This window comes from Physeter macrocephalus, chromosome 8 (genome assembly GCF_002837175.3).
Source record: "Physeter macrocephalus isolate SW-GA chromosome 8, ASM283717v5, whole genome shotgun sequence".
Lineage (NCBI taxonomy): Eukaryota > Metazoa > Chordata > Mammalia > Artiodactyla > Physeteridae > Physeter > Physeter macrocephalus.
The window spans coordinates 108,040,313-108,060,692 of record NC_041221.1 but is presented as its reverse complement, the minus strand read 5'-3'; the positions used below and the strand labels follow the sequence as shown (position 1 = coordinate 108,060,692).

At 39.2% G+C, this 20,380-nt stretch overlaps 1 protein-coding gene across 1 annotated transcript in view; it reads right to left on the bottom strand.

Annotated features, from left to right (window-relative positions):
* Positions 1-20,380, bottom strand: part of MAN2A1 (mannosidase alpha class 2A member 1) — a 161,164-nt gene that overhangs the window by 2,550 nt on the left and 138,234 nt on the right. Inside the window, exons 19-21 of the mRNA XM_007110943.4 lie at positions 18,917-19,050; positions 11,579-11,773; positions 1,611-1,721 (exon numbers count right to left, since the gene is read on the bottom strand). Of these exons, the coding sequence (XP_007111005.1) occupies positions 1,611-1,721; positions 11,579-11,773; positions 18,917-19,050 (440 nt within the window). The remainder of the gene's footprint in view (positions 1-1,610; positions 1,722-11,578; positions 11,774-18,916; positions 19,051-20,380) is intronic.

Genomic DNA, 20,380 nt, shown 5'->3' with positions numbered 1-20,380 from the left:
TGCACGTTTAGAACAACTTTGAAGAAAGATTAGTAGCACATCTATATATTCAGTGGGAGAAAAAGTGAAAAGTATGTTGAAGTTCCCTTTTAATGAAAAAGAAGGGGAAGGGGAGGTAGATTAAATCCACCTCTACATACTTGAACGTGGAGACTGACCCTGGAGGGAGACACAGGAAACTGTAACGGGAGACGATGATGGGCTCTGGATTCCTTTTCTGTTGCTTGAGAACACATCAAGTGCAGGGGCCATTTTTTCAATAAAAGAAAGGACATCTATAGGCCAAGAAGCTTTAAACACATGTATATCCTCTTTCAGTCAATACTTACCCCTAACAGTGGTGCTCCTCCACCATCTTCCCTGTGACCAAAGAGCCGGGAGATAGGACACAGGCTGCCACAAGGAAGGCCCACCATGTCAGTGAGTCCCATTTATAGAGTGGGGAGGTTGTTTGGAAAATACTGTCCTCACTTCTGGCAGGTTACTCTAATATATCTCTCTGGATTGTATAACCCCCTAAAAGCTCAATGCCTTAATGTCTGAGTACAAATGTTCACAAGCAAGTATTCTCAGATCATCACTAATAAGGGAGAGTGCAAATGTAATGAAACAAAGATATCAGTGCTTTCTTAGCACCAACCACATACAGGGTGAGGCAACAGAAATGCAGAAGCTTATCTATCTAAGCAGATTTAGGCCCCCCTACTATATTTTCTTTTCTTTTTGGATCCTATGCACATACTAATTTTGTAGGGCTGGAACTGAATCACGTGAGTCTGGTCTACACTATATCTATTAGGTTTTGGAGAAGAGCTGGGTCCCCTGAGCTGACTTGGTGGAGGAGACCCGCCAGTGTGCTAGAATCAGCCCAAGCATCTTCTTGTAGTTACAGCTAGCTCAGAGCCACAGGCATAAGACTGGAGGTTCATTTGCTTCCAAGGAGAGTTCTCTGATGAGAACTGTCAGCAAGACTGACTCGAAGAGAAGTCAGAAATGCGCAGCCACCAAGCAGTGGTCAGCCTGAGGATCTGTTTGGTCTGCAGAGTGTGGACTCAGATGCAAATCTTGCTTAATCAGAAGATCTAACCCTGCATCTTTCCCCTGGGGAAACAACTGACTAGAGCTAAGTACAGCTGCCCTGGGGTCTCTGGTTGAATTATCCCGCTGGCAACAGTCTCACTGCTCCCTCTCTTCCCATACTGCAAGCCAGCACCCCATTTTAGTTATTGTAAAACTTGCCTTGGCCCCTGTAGGACTTGGGTTTGCCATCGCTGAACTGGACCATACATGAGCATGTCCGAGAGAGTTGGAAATGGGGGGATGGGCAGGAAGAAGGTGCTATGCAGGTTGGAAATGGAAGGCCTAAGAATCGATGAGGGCACTGTCTTCAAACGTGTACATGTTTGCCTATGCATTTTGATGGTGACAAGGAGAAGAGACTGAACGTTGAGAAAGGGCTTTCTTAAGATGGGGAAACTTGAACTAATTTGAAGTTGAGGGGAATGAGTCTGCGAAGAGGCAATGAAACATCTCACTGTCAAGATTATCTGCACAAAGTAAGGATTTCAAAGCATACTAACTGAACAAACAAAAATAAGCTTTCAGCTCACCTTTCCCTGGGTAGTGGAACAAAGCAGCCCCGTGTCTCTGCTAGAGAAGCAGCAATCAAACCCCTTCCTGTGAAGGATCAAGGCTGCCTCGTTGGAATGCTTGCCATCCACCTGCAAATGAGCAGAGCGCCAACACATCACGGTGACATGAAGGCAAATACTGACACTACTGCATACCATTGATGTCAGTGTCCCCAAACCACAAATGCTCATTTTACTGAAAAGTGAACTCAGGCAAATCCATTTCCATTCAGGTTCCATGCTCACTGTGCCCCCCACCGACCCCTTGCTACACTCCCTCCCACAAGGAATCAGGTGATATTATGTTCTAAGAGTCCCTGTTAAGTCACTCAAGCCTTGGTTTCCTCCATAGTTCCTGAGGACGTGGGTTATCTTTCGTCCACATATTATATACCGTTTTATCAAAGTTTCTTCAAATAAAGCATTTTATTTTAATTTATTTTTAACAAATCCATCAACTGAATAAAGTATACCTGACTTTGGTCCTTATCTTGTCATTTAATCATATATCATCCATCTTAAAACTGAAACATGCTTCTTCGTTGAATACTAATTTTTGCTAATTGCATTAACATTTTTAATCTTTAATGTATTGGTTCATTACTTTTATATAAGAGGCATTTAAATTGAATTAGTTATGCTTATCACTTGCTAAGCCAACCACATTTATTACATTGATATATCATTTAAATTCACATTACAGAAGCTATTCTTCTTGTGCAGGCAAAAAGGAAAATACTAAACATGACAAGTCAGCTACAGGGATCAGTATACAGTTTCTTGCAATAAAATTTCTTGTACCCATTTAAGTAACAATGTCACAAATGCTTCAAGTCCTTGAATATTTAAAATTACAACTATTTAATAAATTTTATGTTTTCTAAACTGGGAAAATGTTTATGATAAATATACTGAATTAAAAATCCTTGGAAAAGTTAAGAAATGCATATTTATTCCAAGCAGAGTCATGTGCTGCTTGGCACTGACACTGTGACGAAATTGGTCCCTTTTTCTTTTTTGTGGACACAGATATGAATATGCCCATGTTCTTGATCATCCTTACTAGGGCATAAAATTTTTAATGTGCTACAGAGACATCTTTTCTGAATAGCTGCCAGCATTCCCATCACTGATTTGATTTTAATGTGACTGAACAACTTAAAGCTGTCCTCACCTCAGATTCTTGGCTGGAATAACCTGTTTTATGACATTTTACACTGGTATTTTGCAGTGGTACTGCTGAAATTTTGTTTGAAGGGAGAGAAAAAAGTCATTTAAGGGATTCTGTGAGTCATCACAGGACCACATGATACACACAGTAGGTTGAAATCATATGATAGAGATTTCTAATGAAATTTCAAACAATTTCACAGTCCCAAAATGGCACTAAAAGAGCACATAAGAAAACCCTTTATTTATTATATACAGAAGGATAATAGTTGTGCCAATTGTGAAACCTTCGAATAGTCCTTTATTCTTCCTAAATGTCAGTTTCCTTGTCTGTAAAATGGAGCTAATGCATGTCTACCTCCTTCATGGAGTTATGGTGCGCGTTAACCCATTGAAAATACTATGTAAGGTAGCCCAGCTTATAGGACAGAATGTGCTAGTTAAGAAGCTGTAGAAATGAATGGTTCAGAATCTGGGCTGGAAGTCAGACAGCCTAAGATCTGTATCTTAGTTTTGCAATTTACTAGCTGCTGATTTCAGCAAAACAGTTTTTCCTTTACCATAAAAAAAAAAAAAGAGAGAGAGAGAGATGAAATGAAATAGCGTAACAAGGACTTAGCCTAGGGTTTGGAGCAGAGGAAGCCCTCAGTATATTGTTATTGTTTCTATCAACATCATCCATCAAATAAATAGTGATTATTTTCATAACAGTTACAAATTAAACAATATTCTCATTTAACTTCTCATTCACAAATTTCTTTTATTGACATCATAACTGTGTAGCTAAGGAATCAGGGAAGCTCCAAATTATATGTCCACAATTATACATCAAAATCATAACGGAACCCTGATTCAAATTCACAAATTAGATGCCCTCTTAATTAGACTCCCAAAGCACTTATCACTATTAACCTAAAGCATCTGGCCATCTTAACTCACTAGACCATCCTTAAAAAAACACTGATAAGCAGGCATTGCTAAAATTCCTGCAACACATTTGTTCTTGAATAATGAACATGTAAGGCATTTAGCAGACTGAAGGTGACAAAAAATTGGGAAGGGAAACACTTTTGGAATTCTGCCACTGAATTCGATAAGAGATTGAAACAAACAATACAAAAGTAGAGATTAAAGTCATAAAAATTAATTTTCACCAATGGGAAAAGTTTTACTTTCTCTAAAAACCAAAACTGTATCACTATTCATAAGGACTAAAACACCAAATGAAATGGCATTCATCTTGTGTAAGTTTTAAAAATCAAGTATTCATGAAAGTATCAGTTTTCAAGCAAAAATACCTGAGGCAAAGCAGCAGTTTTTAAGTTTCAAAGTCTGCCTAGACATTTTATTTCCAAGAAAACTGTTTTTCAAAGTAGGGAAACTGTGAATTTAACTTGAATATGTGTACAGGAAAACAGATACCTTCAAGTAGTCACACTATATACTCCAGAAGAGTAAACAAATTTTGAAAGACCTGTTTTTATATTCATTAACACATTAGTAGCATCCAGACCTCAGAAAAGAAGGGGAGGCTGTGGGGAAGAAAACTTACAAATTTTGAAATTGCACCAAGCACTGTGCTATGTGAGCTTCAAATGAAGTGTCTTTGTAAAACAGTTCAGATCACCATTGAGACTGAATCCCTGCTTGGATGTTCCCAAGTTGCACCAGGAAAATCCACTGTAGAACTTATTTCAGGGGATAAACCAACATCTAGCTCCCAGACTAAGGGGGGCCTATGAAATGTCTCCAGCAACTGGGGGGACTTGGGGGGAAGGTGATCTGGCTTACCAAATGAAGCCATCAGGCTCAGAGAAAGCTAGACTGGAGGCAAGGTTTGGTTCCACCACGAACCAGTTAAGTGACTGAGTCTATCCTCTGAAAATTCAGGGAACTAGGTTAGACTCATGACAAACCCCTTTGAGGATCCACCACAGGGAGGACAATAACAGTAACTGCAGCTAACACTTATTGAGCACCTGCTGTGTGCCAGTCGTGTACAGAATGCTTTTCATGGATTAACTCATTTCATCTTGCAACAACCTTTGAAGTAGCTGAGGTGATATACAAGGTGTATTGCTCTCTTTAAAGGTACAGCAACACCCCTGTCACAAAACATTCCCTCTCATACTCAAAGTGCAATTATCACTAATGACTCTACAACGGCCCTTCATGACCTTTCCCCATCAACGGCTGGTGAACCCTTCTACGGGTGTCCCATCATTACTGAGTAGACAAGAAGAAAACAGGCAGTGTGTTCCCTAACATTTTTAGCACTAGTGCTCCCCTCGTCTTCCCAGGCAGTATAAGGTTCTGAGTAGGGAGATCTGGAGTCAGGCTCGCTGTGGTGTGGCTCTCAGCACCGCCGCTTACTGGCTGTGTGACCTGGAAAGTTACCCCATCCCTAGGTCAGTCAGTTTTCTCTTCCACACAATGGGGCCCAAATAATGCCTACTTCCACAGTGCTGCCGTAAGAGCTAAATAAGGCTCACGTAAAGCACTCGGTAATGCCTGGCATGGAGACACTTTTAGGTACATTGTTTTGGAAAATCTGAGGAATCAGTAATAAACTATATAAGGAATACACATCACAGTGACATCAAGATTTACTTTGGCAATACACTTCAAACTTCTCCAATTTATAAAAATAACAGTGCCAAGATTTTCACTTCATTATTAGTAACAATCACAACTGCTTATGACTGAATGATCGCAGTTGAGAACCTTTATTTGTCAAGCACTTAGTGCTTACTACATGCCAGATGCTACTCTAAATGCTTTACAAACATCAACTCATTTAATCCTCTCAGGACATCTCTAAGGTGGGTACTATTACCATTGCCTTGTTACTCGTGAGGAAACTGGGACTCAGAGAATTAAGAGATTTGCTCTAAGACACCCAGCCAGCAAGTACAGGGAATGCACTCAAACCTAGGTGGTCTGACTCCCAAGTCTGTACTTTCACAACTACATTCTCCTGCCTTTGCTCTAGCTGTGGATCCATGCTCAGAGATACTTAGCTTGGAGGGCAAAGAGGAGGATTGCTTTTGACTTAATATAATGAAAGGCTATCAACTAAAGGAGATCACCCCTCTGATCCGAGGCTGGAGAAAGAGAGTATTCATTAATGGTTCCAATAGAGCTAAAACCATGATTTACCAAAACATATTCAGAAAGAAAGGTTTAGAAACTATCATTTCTATCCATCTACAACCCTCCCACCTATCCACTCATCCCATTTTGAAGCAGGATTTAAAGTCACTCTGAAAATTACACACACATATGACAGTCTCTTCTAAGAAAAGAGCCAAATGTTCCTCTCCTGAGGTGGATGAGAACTCTGCAAAATGTGAGAGCTGAGCTACTCGCACTCACACACAAAGAAGCTGGATTTGCTCCTTAGAAAAGTGAGGGTCACAAATCTGTAACGCCTGGAAACCGTGGTAAACAGCATATGTACACACGTTGTTTTCTGAGGAAGAGACGGGTCATAACTTTGACCAGATTCTCCAAGAAGAATGTGACCCCACCCTTCTCAGAGGATGTGTAAGTTGTACACAGACAAAGGCAAAGCTAAATACCTGGTGGGAAAATTACTTCAACTCGCCCAGATTCTTTGAAAATGCCAAACAACACTCATATTTCAGTGCATTCTGGCAGCTGGGAAGGTTAGAAAATCTCACACTGTGTTTATAAGTCCTGAGACAGGAAATAACCAGTAGAAATTCATTTTCCAGGGCACTCATTAAAATGTCAATAACAGTTATCCTGTTTTAATCAACAAGATAGCATGACAGAAAGAAAGGGGAAAGTGAATAGTTGTTCTCAGATATGTACAACAAAGGACATTTTTCCCCACAATTTTCACCTTTCCAGAGCTAGGGAGATCAATAAAGCACCAATCAATTCTTATAAGAAGGGCAAAATAAAGTAAAACCTTAAACTGCCTCTTACAAGAAAAGGAGGGGGTGGTATAAATAAGTTGAGAGAGAAAATCTTATTCAGTAAGTGGTGCTGATGTTGAAATGACTGGTTAACTATTTGTTAGAAACAGTTAAGCACCAATCAAAATAAATTCCATACAGAGTGAAGAGTTAAATGTAATACATAGCTATAGATAGAGAGTATAGATATAAAGATATATATCTAAAAATAATTAAATAAAAATATATCTAAACATAAAAGCAGTGGAAACAATCTGCAAAAAAAGTTAAAACAGATATCATTGTTCAAAATATCAAGGCAGAATGGCTCCATGAAGCCTAGCTGAACAGCTTAATCAAGTTCCTCCTCATCTCTGGAATGTCAGCATTCCAGGATGAATCTTTCACTGTGGCCTGACCCATGATCCATCCTCCCATGAGATTCTCCAAGCATCCTCTCTACCAAGGCTCTCTTCTCCCTAAATCATTACCCTTTCCCGATGACATGGTTTTCCCGTTTAGTGCACTTGAGTGGTACTCTTATTCCCCAGTTTTCAAATCTTTATAGAAGTTTCTTTTTGTATCTCAAACCGTTGACAGTGCAAGAAAAGAGGGTGATAAAGAGAAGAGAGTTGGAGGCCAGGCATATAGGATGAGAAGGCTAACATTTAAATTCCTAGACAGGGGGCTTCCCTGGTGGCGCAGTGGTTGAGAATCTGCCTGCTAATGCAGGGGACATGGGTTCGAGCCCTGGTCTGGGAGGATCCCACATGCCACGGAGCAACTAGGCCCGTGAGCCACAACTACTGAGCCTGCGTGTCTGGAGCCTGTGCTCTGCAGCAAGAGAGGCCGTGATGGTGAGAGGCCCGCGCACCACGATGAAGAGTGGCCCCCGCTTGCCACAACTAGAGAAAGCCCTCGCACAGAAACGAAGACCCAACACAGCAAAAATTAACTAATTAATTAATAAACTCCTACCCCCAACATCTAAAAAATAAAAAAATAAAATTCCTAGACAGGGGCTGGAGCATGCTGGGCCATACAGCTATGAGGCAGGGTTTTAAGAGATGTTTGTTTTCCTCTTCACCTGACTACAAATATATGACATGTAATTTTTTTCCAAAAAAATTTATAAACTAGAAAAGCAAGAGATGCCTATGTAAAAATAAACTCATCTACCAATATAGAACAATTTCTGAAAAACTGGACCTTTTTTTTTTTTTTTTCCTGAGAAACTGGACTTTGAGAACAGATTTAGTAAGTCTTAAAAGGTCAAATACCACCCTCTGAGGCTACGTTCAGCACCCAGGTTCAGAAGACCTGGATGTGGCTCCTGATTCTGACATTTACTGCTGGGTAGTTTAATTTTAATCATTTAATTTCTCTAACCCTTACTTTCCTAATTTAGCCAATGGTGATAACTCAGCAATTTCTAGAATCATGAGGAAAGTTATTAAAAATTACTGATTCCTAAGCTCTCCACACCAGACCTACAGAATCAGAATCTCAGAGATGAGGGAATTTGTAAGTCTCTTCTTGTAAAAATCTCCTCAGTGTGATCTGGACACAGTGACTCGGAGAATGATAGCTCGAAATGCTGAACCAGCTCAGTCGTTAGCAAACCTCCAGCCCCCACCTTGCTTCTCTCACTACTGCTTGAGCCCATAACCCCTTTCTCCACAAGGAGTGAAGGAGACTGAGGCTTAGAACTGAGGAACCTTCAGACAGCAGCCTGGGCATGGGCAAGCAGAGGCGTCCTTTGTTATGCAGCTGATGGGGGAGGTCAGAAAGGAAGACAGATGTGCCCTTATCATGTCAAGGGGGTCCTCAGACATTTTTCTGATGGAAATACTGTGAGGTGATGGTTAGGAAAATGCTTACTTAGATATAGGCCAATGTAGACCTCTAGTCTTGCTTGGAAGCAGCCAACACCTCTGTTTACATAATTTCAATGGGAAAAATGCACTGCAGTCTCTAAATGAACAACTTATTATTGTATGCTGGAAGCTGCCAGCACACAAAAAAACAAGAACACAATCCAAAATGATTAGCTCTGGCTTCTGGATTGAGTTATTTTTGTCTTTCTTTTAGTATAATCATGGAATTACACTTGACACCTTTTAAGTATCAAGCTTTCTTTGAATGAATACCTACAGTAGCTTCCTTCAATGATTACTTTCCTATTATCAGAGGTTAGGGGACAGAGAGCAGTTCTTTAAAGTATCCCTTCGGATTACTGGTAAGTTTTTTTCTTTTCCCCCTGCAATTTTATTATTTTTTTATTTATTTTTTTACATCTTTACTGGAGTATAATTGTACTGGTAAGTTTTTGAACAACTGTTAGAAATACGTGCTAAGAGTCAAAGACTAACAGAGAACTGGCACCAATTTATAATAATGCAAAAAAGCCCCAAATATTTAGTTCTGATCACGTGTTAGGCATTAACCTATGACTATGGTTAGGCATTTCACTCTTTATTCTTCCTGGTCAAATTGTTACGTTGCTTTTATTCCCTCTGCTAAAACTCCAGTTTGCACCTGCGTTGGCACGTACTGTAAGCATCATCAGGATAACAATGTATGTCTACAAAGCACTTCTGTTTTCAAAGGGCTCTCACAGCACTATTTCATCTGTTTCTCATACTAGACCTGAAACGGGCATATCTGATATCAGGCCCATTTTATAAATGGTAGCTGAGTCAGCAGTCACACAGCCAGCAGGGAGTGAAGGTGGTTCACCTTCCAAAGGTGAGAAGGCCAATGGGAAGCCAAGTGGCTACAGCCAGCAAGGCCAGTCTGCAGAGAGACTGAATGCCCAGGGGTCTAAATCAACTTTGTAGGCAATGGGATTTTTAATCCCGAAAGTTATTAGATTTGTATCACAGGAAGCTAGCCAACAGCAGGAAGAATGAGAGGAAGAGGTAATCACAGAAAAGAGGTGATCTGGAAAACAAGCGAAAACCTTGGAGGGTAAAACCCTACACTCACCGATTCTAGAGTCAGCTGGTGCTGCTTCCAGAAAATAATCATGGGAAAGAGTCATCTAAAAGTGAGGCTAAAACTTCTCCATGGCCGCCACGGACCCCAGAAGCCCCTGGATCCCTCAGCTGGCTAATGTCCTCTACCATCCATACCCCGAGGTGGCAGCCTGAGGCTCAGAGTCTGGTGTCTCCACCCTATCCTTTCATTCTCTTTAGCCCATGAATGAATGACAGGTTACCTCAGGGAGGCTGTCCATCTCTAGTGCGTTCTTTCCCTGAGTCAAAAAGTAGACCCACAAAAGACCATAGCAGAATCCGAGAGAGAACGCTCACAAGATCCACTTGTCCAACAAACTGTTACCGATCCCCTACTAGGTGCAGGCTCTGTTCTCGCAGGGGGATATAGCAAGGAATCAAAGAACAGCCCAGGTTTCATGGCTCTTCCATTCTGACCAGCATCTCCTGCCTTCAGGCCTTTCACTTGCTCCTAATTCTCCCCGACCACTCTACCCTCAGAAATCTGCGTGAGTTTCTTATTCCCTGACCTCCTTCAGATTTTTACTCCATTATCACCTTTTCTGCAAGGCCTTCTCCAACCACGCTATTCAAATCACCTTCTAAAACTGCCCTTCCCTCCTTCTTCCCCTTCATTATAACACTTATCATCATCTAACATATGTTTCTCTTATTTTTTCATCTTTAATTATTTTTCTCCTCTCACTAGAATCTAAGCTTCAGAAAGGCAGGGGCTCTTGTCTGTTTAGTCCATGACTATACCCCAGTGCCTTTAGCAATAACTGGCATGTAGCAGGCATGAAATAAATCCTGAAGTTCACTCACGTGATCAAACAAGCCCTTTTGACACAGAGATACACACATAGGCCTCTAACGTTCACTTGTATTCATTATTATTAGACACATGTATTTTCCTACATAGTCAGGCGTAAGTTCCCTATCTTGGACATATAGTTTTAAAGCCCTAAATGTCCAAATTTGTAGGCATCGATCCTTCCTTTGTTTGGTTCTCTTCAGTTCTTTGTTCTCGAGCTAAACATTTTTTTCCTCTTACACTCTCTTCCAACATGAACACTCTTCTTTTTGCACTCAGGCCATTTATTATAAGACATTTCCTACAGAATCCATAATCACTCGCTATTTCCGGCTACGTGGATGTCAATCCACAAGATGAAACAGCTTTACAAAACATAAAAATGATGTCAAACCTCTCATCTTTTCTTCTTTTCAAATGCAGTCTCTGACTTTAAAAGTAGGCATATAGGTAAACTCAAGCAATCAAACTGTGTTAAAATTCCATACCTAATAAAATCTTCCCTTGTTTCTTCCTCTGATGTGTTTTTATATCTCACCTACATAGCTGGATTCTCAATGCAAAGATTTGGGGTTTTTTAGGATTTTTTTTTATTTTTAGGAGAAAAGACACAAATGTACAAAGCCTCTGGTATAGAAATAATCACACACTATACTTTCTGTTTCTCTAACTCCTGAGAAACACTGACTAATAAGGAGAAACAAATGGAAAATGCCAGTAGGGCTGAACTTAAGGCCTGGTTCTCCCACCTACTAATTATGTGACCTCAGGCCAGCCTCAGCTTCCTTATCTGTAAAAAGAAGCTGATATTCCCTGACCTGCTCACCACACAGAACTTTTCTGAGAATAAAACAAATCAGTCTAAGAAAACACTCTAAACTACAGAGCAACAGTCAAATGAAAGGTATAATGATGTTGCCTAAAGGTGAAGTCCTCTTAATCATTCTTTGAAGCAGAGTAAAATTTACAGTTTTATTCCTCCCAACTCCTTACACCAAGTATACTACAAAAAGTAATTTTTTATAGATATATTTTGGGATATACCTTTGACTGTATCGTCCTCAGATTAACCAGATGAATGTCACAAGGCAAAGATGACATTAATGGAGAGAATTCACCCAGCAGCTGAAGGGTAGGTACAGGAACCTTTTCTGTCATTGGAAAGATAGGATGATTCAGGAAAGAAGAAGTTATGTGGCTAAGGAGGGAAGGATAACTGACCGACTTCTTTTCTTCTTCCTATCAAGAAAAAACAAAAATGCTTAAGAGTTATATATTTGCAGTTCTTACAGTATTAATTGAATTATCAGACAGGGCTTAAACAGGAAAAAAATATACAAATATATTTATACTTTGATTTCACTATATTTTATAAATAAGTCTTAGACAATGCACAGCAGATTACCAAGTTCAGTTCTAAGAAAACAAACAGTGTCCACTTAACTCCCATGTTGAGAAATATCTCTTTTCCATTGCTTTAAAACTAAAAATCCTGACAACATTCTCCACAAACATTCTAGGACAAGGTATAACTTTTGATGAAAATTCTTTCTCAACCTACCATAAAACTCTTACAGTAGATGGGTTGGGATGTTCATATATCTTATACATCATCAAATGCTATCTCTTCTCCGTCAGGTTTTACCCATCATCTTCTTATGGTTTCATTTATACACTTAACTAGACTGTAAAGTTATGTATTGATCCAAAGTTATGTTTTATAAATGTTACCCAATGATAGGATTTAAAAAAAAAAAACTCAAAAATAAATAAGTCTTTAAAATAACACAGGTAGCATAACTAGATCATCTGTTTTCTTTAAATTTGGTAAAATCATTGTCAGTTGCTTCACTTTATTCCAAAAATAGGAACTACTATATGTGTTATAGAATAGTTATCACACATTTACATGGTACACAATTATTCAGTATAATTTAAAAATACTTTAGTCTTTGCTATGGTGTATGCTTATAGACAAGTATTTCAGCATGTTCAAACATTAAGTAAATCTACCAGAACTAGGGATATACATATGGTAGATGACATACACAATTAATTAAATCAATGACTAAGTAGAACCTTAACCAATAATGCCTAAGGTGTAACAGCAGACACAGAAAAGCACTAAGAAGAAAACATAATTTATGTAGAAAGGTCTTTTGATCACCAGCAACATTTAGAGAAAATTTAATTTTATATCTTATTTTTTGAAATGACTATTTCACTGATATCTTCTGATTTTGCATTTTTTTAATAGAGGGCTCAAATAAAAGGTTTGGCTACTTATCTGTGAGAAAAGATAAGATTTACAGAAGATACAGAGCTTAAAATTCAGAATGTCAGATTAGCATTGAACAGAGGGTGTTAGCAAAGAGTGAGGAGCATCTTGCCAGCAGCAAACTGTAGATATCATTACAATTCAGACTATGAAGAGAGAAAAGAAAATTTTTTAAAGGCAACAGAGGGACACAATATTAAGATACTGACAAAAAATATTAGGTATAAAAAGAGTTGTTAAAAAATTTTATCCATTCCACATTCCTTTTTTTTAAGGAAAGATTAAATAAAGCATATAAAATAATATTCTTCAACAATATTGAAATTTAATGCAGCTTGTAGAATAGCATGAAGAGAGAGGGAACATTTTCAACAAGAAGCTTTAAATGTACTCAAAGATCAAAGGACTTCATAATTTAGGTCAGGATTGCTGACAAAATCACTTTTGAGTAATAAAAGATAAAAGCTTTTAAAGGCAGGAAAACACCTGCCTTATCAGATTCTGGAGGCATTAAGTCCCCTCTAGGTCAAGAAACATTCAGAAAAAACTTTCTGGCTTTGTCCTATGCTCTTGGAGGAATCCTTGGATGCTTCAGTGAGTAGGTAGGGTACTTCTTGATAGATTATCTATACCTTAGTAGCAGTGATGTGCATATTTACTATTCCTCCAAACCCAAATCAGTTCTGACCTTCAGTGCTTCCCCCACATTGACCATACATCAGAATCACTTGGGGAACTTTTAGAAAACATAGATCCCTGGACCCGAACCCAAATCTATTGAATCAGAACCTCCTGGGGTGGGACCCTGGGAAGGTAAAGTTAAAAGCTCCCCAGGTGAATGTCACATAGTCAGTCCCACACCGCTCTGTTGACCTGTGCTAGGAACTGCCACCCCAGACATCCTCCCAACCTTTTAGAAGAAACAAAGCTCCCTTTGGAATCAAAAGTATAAGCCTCACCCTTTAACTTGTTTGGGATTAAAAAAACCAAGATGCAGACTCGAAAACATGTTAATGAAAAGTCTTGTCAAATGAGACAATGTCATGAATGTAAGCACTTTCAGCATCAAGAACTGTGCTATTTATTGTCTCCTAAGCAAGATAAAGAAGAGAAGTTTATATAAGAGTTGTGGTTCGGTGTCAGAAGAGCTCCTTGAACAAGTAACACTGCTGGACGCTGACCAAGTCAGATGTGGCAAAGTCTCAGGGAGAGCGCCATCATTCACACACTCTCTGAACATATTTATAGCAGTAAGGGGCTAGCAAGATATTTAACTGGGGAGCTATCACTAATCTTTTAACCATAACCCTGATGATAAACCCAAAGTTTATAAAATATATTTGCTATAGGAAATTTTACATGTTCATTTAAGCTATAAATGAATTTCCCAGCCTTATAGTAACTAATACACTACTCTAAACATTATTTGGTTTCTTGTAGGTTGGAAGGTTTCAGACGCTAGCAAGATATTTAACTGGGGAGCTATCACTAATCTTTTAACCATAACCCTGATGATAAACCCAAAGTTTATAAAATATATTTGCTATAGGAAATTTTACATGTTCATTTAAGCTATAAATGAATTTCCCAGCCTTATAGTAACTAATACACTAAACATTATTTGGTTTCTTGTAGGTTGGAAGGTTTCAGACTGTACAGGTCTGGTTTTCTCCCTGCATCCTGTTCAACATTAAAAAGAGTTTCTAGCACATTCTGATCCAAACCACATGAAGTTGAGATCTTCTCTATTGGGTTTCAGCCCTTATTTCATAAGTCAGAACTTCTTGCCAGCCTCCTTTGTGCCCTTCATTAAGCCCAGTTGAGTTCTCTGATTCCTAAACATCACAGGTTTCCATTTCGTCTATATCAAAACCTGCTAAATTATTAAGAAAAAGATCATTTTTTTAGCCACCTTTGTTTATTCAGAATGACCTGACACACGGTGAGTACTTGATAAATGTTTGTTGATGATTAATTTATTAATTATTACATTAACAAGCAATGCAATATAAATGAAAGAGAGAAAATTACTGTAGGGGGAAGGATGGGGTAAAAAGACAAAGAGGGAGAAGGAGAGAGAATGAATGAAAATATGTAGACCTGTAAGATTTACAGATAAATACCATTTAGCACAGAGCTGAAGCCTAGTAGTATATGGGCCAAGCTGGCCTATTAGACATGTTTTGGTAGCTCTGTATGGTATTAAAAAGATGTTTGTTTTTCAGCCACCTCTCAAAAAAAGAAAAAAATCCAAGAGATTTCACATTAAAATCATCAACACAACAATAATAACAAAAACTCCCCCAAACAGATAACTGTTTTTTTTACCCCAAACACTTGAAAATGAAGTCACACTGGGTCCCCACATTCTCATGTGGAAACATCATCTAGGGCTGAGCTGTGGCTCCTAAGTGGGATGTGTCCATCCTCATGTTCACCACAGACCCTCTGGTCACCTAATGTAAGCATTTGCCCTCAAACCTGACCAACCTCCCTCACGCCATCACTTCCCTGAGCCCTGTCAGCATTTGAGTTTTTACCTGATCTCTCCAACTTCCTCTCCTTATATGTAAAGAACTGATATCCAGAGGTAAAATGACCCAGTTGTAACACATGAACACTTCCTAGTTCAACGCCCCCTTTACTATTATACTAGTCGCCAGCAGAAAGGGGGTAGGAAGTAAGGGTCAAAGAAACAAACCCTGAAGAGTATTGCTGATAAGACAGGTCCTATTTTCCACTTCTGCTGAGCCTTGAGCGTTATTCCCATGGATGACAGTCAACCTCACACAGCCACAGCGCTCCACTGGGCATTTATACCAGTGATTATTTATCATTCCAGTCTTGTTCTCACTGCCTCTCTGCAGAACGCTTAAGAACAGGATGCTTTCATTTAGTCATCCAGGATTATTCCCCTGAGGCTCAAAGCTTCCCACTAAAATGCGTTCCCTTCCAGGGAGTGTCTCCCCACCTCAGTTTCTACCATTGATATTTCAGTCATAAGTCTGAGTTGAAAATAAAGACACTTTCTAGAAAATTTAAGTTACATGATGACATATTAACATTTCTTAATCAAATGTCTTTTTAATCAATTTCACTAGAAATTAAAATGTATTTTCTCTTCTCTCGTTCATTTCTTATTTAAAAGAAACTATTGATTTAAGCCCAAGAATCTATAGTTGAGCAAAAGAAAAATTTAACCAACACAGGATTATAAAAACTTTGAATCAAATTTAAATCAATTACTACCCAAAGAGTTCTGAATGAGAGTAAACAAATTATTTAACTTCTAAGTGAAAGCTTTATAGATCTGACATGAACATTTTTATTGCCATAGTTAACAGAAGTTTTGTAAATTAGTGTCTATAGAGAGAAAAATCGTCAAAGCAAGAAACATTTCAGAAGGAGCAAAAGATAGTAGCTGCCAGCACTCAGACAATGATTTTTATATAAAGTTTTAATCCTAAAACTAAGCTATCTTATCAGTAATTGATTTAAACCACGAGTCTCAAGAACTGGTATAAATCTTGACATCTAAAATGGATATTAAAATCTTTTCCTAAAAGATTCTAAATACTGGGAGAATTCTTTGCCTTAATTATCTGTTGCCATTTCATTCAATCAACTACTATTTTATTTATAGAATGCCTACCACAGGCAAGGAGGCCCTGTGGGGCACATGCAAATGAAGTAGACAAGTCCCTAGAATCTAGTAGGGGGAATAGAACATGCATATGGTGACAAGGCAGTAAGCAGTAATTTCGATAAATACAGTGGTGCAATGTGCTATCACAGCTCATTCATTTGTGCATTTGTGTATTCATTCACAAAACATACACTGGGTGCTTGCTCTGCTAGGAATAATCCTAGAAGCAGATAGAGACATAACCCCTACTCCCAGTGAGTTTACGGTCCAAAAGAGGAGAAAAACAATGATCACATAATCACACAAACACAAAGGAGAGATGCATGGTTCTGAGGGAGCGCAGAAGGGCATTTGACCTGGTCAAGCCGAAGCAGCTGATGAAGTAGGCTCTGATCTGAACTATTACTAAGAGTCGCTGGGCAGACAGATTGAAAGGCGTGCGCAAAGGTGCTGTGAGGGCTGGGTGCATGGGAAGTACTTATGACTGAAAGAAAAACCAGCTGGCCCAGAGCAGAAACAGGGAAAGCCATGTAGATGAGGATGGGGGACAGGCAGGGTCCATACCACGAGGAGATCTGTGGGCTATGGTAAGGATTTGGCTTTTATACTGAGAGCAATGAGAAGACATAGTGGGGTTAAGCAGGGCACAGGGAGGACAGATATGGTTTTGAAAAAAAAAACACTGCTTACTGGGTTAAAAACAGATATGGCAGAAAGAAGAGACAGGAGTGGATGTGTATAGGCTACCTCCAGGAAACACATGATGTTAGTTTAGATTCGAGATGCTGAAGTAATCAAGTTCATAGATTTGAAATATTTAGGCAATGAGATAGCCAAGCACTGGTGATGACTCTGCTGTGAGAAAAGAGCAAGCAAAGGAGAAGTGTCTATCAGAGATGACTCCTAGGCATCTGGACTGGATGGAAGGTGGTGCTAGTTAAGAGAGGGAACACTGGAAAAGGGCCAGGTGTGGGGGAGAGATCACAAGAATGATATTGGATATGTCGAGCTTGAAATGCCCTTAAAAATGTAGAAAGAAATGCCAGGAAGCAACCAGATAGATGGGTCTGGAGGTGAGAGGTGAAACCGAAGCTGAGGGCTTGTATTTCTGGGTTCCACTTGATGCAGAGGAAGACCGTACAAAATGAGAAAAGGAAAAGGCGTGGGGCCGAGCCTTGAGGGCTCTAATATTTAATGGCTGAATAAAGAGCTATGAGAGAGACAGAGAAAGAACTACCCCAGAGGCAGGAGGAAAACCAAGTAAGTAGGGCACCATGGAAGCCCTCGCTAGGCAGTGTTTTAGGATATGACAATGGTCAGTGTCACATGCTATTGAAAGGTGAAGTAAGATGATGACCGAAAACATCCACTGGATCTAGTGACACTGGCAAGAGCGTATGATGGGGGCTCAAACCAGACTGAAATGAACTGAGTGTGAGAGGGAGGTGAGGACACAAACTCACCTCATCAGCTCTGGCTCAGTGGGGTAGAGGAGATAGTGTAGGGGAAACGGAAATGAGAGTCTGAGTGAGGGCTGTTTTTTGTTTTTGTTTTTCATGAAAGAAAACGAAGAGCATTTAAAAGCCAACTGAAAGGCTATGAGGAGCAGGGACAGGAAAGGAGGGAGGATGATTAACAAAAGGATCCTCAGGAGGGAGACTGGGGTCAGTTCCAAGGACACTGGAGGGACTGGGCTACGAGGAAAGAAAGGTAACACAAGGGAAGAAGGACAAGGTGGGAGTAGATGCTTGGTATCTAGAACAGAGAGCCCTACGAATGGCTGTTCTCTCTACAGAGTGGATGGTGAGTCCACTGGCTGAAAAGAGTAGAAAAGATATGAAATGGTCAGTGTGGAAAGATGAAAATCAGAGTAAGTGAAAAAGGGCCATGTCCAGGGCCATCTGAGGTAGGTAGTCAGCAGTCTATGGGGGGCTCTGAGATAACTTTTCTGCCACCTGAAGGAGTATACTGTCAGGTTGGTTCATGTCTGGCCAGACTCTTTTACATGGAATGCTGGATTTTTGCTTTGAGTAATGAAAACTGAACAAGAAAGCAGACAAGTAAATCTACTTTCAACAGATGAGTCTAAGACTAGAATGAGTAGACTAAGGTTTCAAATAAATTTTATTAATCAAACTTAATCTCCTATGTACATGACTAAGCTCTATCCTTTAAACTCAACGCTTATTTCTTTCAAAGTAATTTCAGGAAATTTCACCCAAGCTGATTCCTTAACATTATTTTACATCTACAAAATAAGCAAAACTAAAAAATAAAATGGCTTGAATGTAAATCTTACACGAGATATATAACTGAAGTTCTGTTTTTTGTGAATACAGGCTAAGTCTATTACAAAAATATCTCAATATTGGAAAATGCAAAAAATAAAAAAGTATAAAGTCATAATTTTGGATGGCAAAGAACAAACAACATCAGAATATGAGAGCTTTTTTCCTACCATATTCATGACACTTCTTTTTTCTAGTAGTATTCGAAATAAATTAGCTGTAATCTTGTTATCATGGACACCTTGCTCAAGGCCACGATTATCATCTTGCATGAGTCTTCGATCCATGATAACTTCAATCTGACCTACCAAACAAACAAACAGGCCAGGGTTATTCATTGAGAACCTCATAATACAAGGCAGGGTCTCGATTGAAGTTTTTCCTCCAGTCAGGGAGACAGACCTATACAACCCACAGTACCATGGGCTTCCTCTCGATAATAGCTCAAAGCAACTAGTATAAACTCATAAGACAGGATTGTATTTCTCCTTTTCTTTATCAGCTTCTAGTAAAATCTAATAAGAAATTTAAAAATGCGACAGAAGAGATCAAAATTAAAGTGAAACTTACAAAAATTTAATAGAAACAGTAAATTAAATCCTCCAAAAATTTAGTGGCTGCATTTGGAATTTAAAAATGTTTATGAGGTTCATTAAAAAATGTACATCACACATGGAGTAATAAGACTAACACAGAAGGACAGAATCTAAAAAGGATTTGAAGTAAAATTTTAGGTTACTTGTTATGCTGTGATTCTCTGAAGCCCTAGAATTTGGAGACACCCACCACGTATCCCCTTCTGTCTCTGATACTGTGTTAGTGTGTCTTTTCTCCTATAGCCCCCAAAATTGTCATATTTGGTTCCTTTATTTGCTATGCAATAATTCTACAACTCCTTTAGTTTAAGTTGTAAGCTAATGGTTAGGTTAAGAAATTACAAACTAAAAAAAAACTGAAAAAAAATCACGCAGAGACATATTTATATGCTTTAGATTATACTCCCCCAAAACCCACTAAAGTTATATGTGTTTAAATATATATATTCATCCATCCATTCATTCATATTTGCTACTGTATTGAGCAATCATTTGGCGTAAAAGGGAACTATGTAAGGATTTTAATAACTATTATGCTTACATAGTCAAACCAACTCTGTTTAGTTTCTATCTTCTCAGTTTAGGTATCCAGTACATAAAATTAACAGTGCTGGTTAGAATTTTCATTGTTGTTTTCTCCATATTTCATAAGACAATTGTCCAGAACATGCTCTTCAGGCACTGGGGCTAACTGTCCCCATGCCTATCTAGAATTTGATCTCTTCACACTCAAATTAGTATATCAATCTCTTGGTCATTTCTAACTCTTCTCTCTGCCTCCAAATGTTAGCCCATATACTATGTGACACTTAGTAACTTCCTGGCCTGTACTCAAATTGTTTTTTTTTTTTTTTTTTTGCGGTACGCGGGCCTCTCACTGTTGTGGCCTCCCCCGCTGCAGAGCACAGGCTCCGGACGCGCAGGCTCAGCGGCCATGGCTCACGGGCCCAGCCGCTCCGCGGCATGTGGGATCTTCCCGGACCAGGGCACGAACCCGTGTCCCCTGCATCGGCAGGCGGACTCTCAACCACTGCGCCA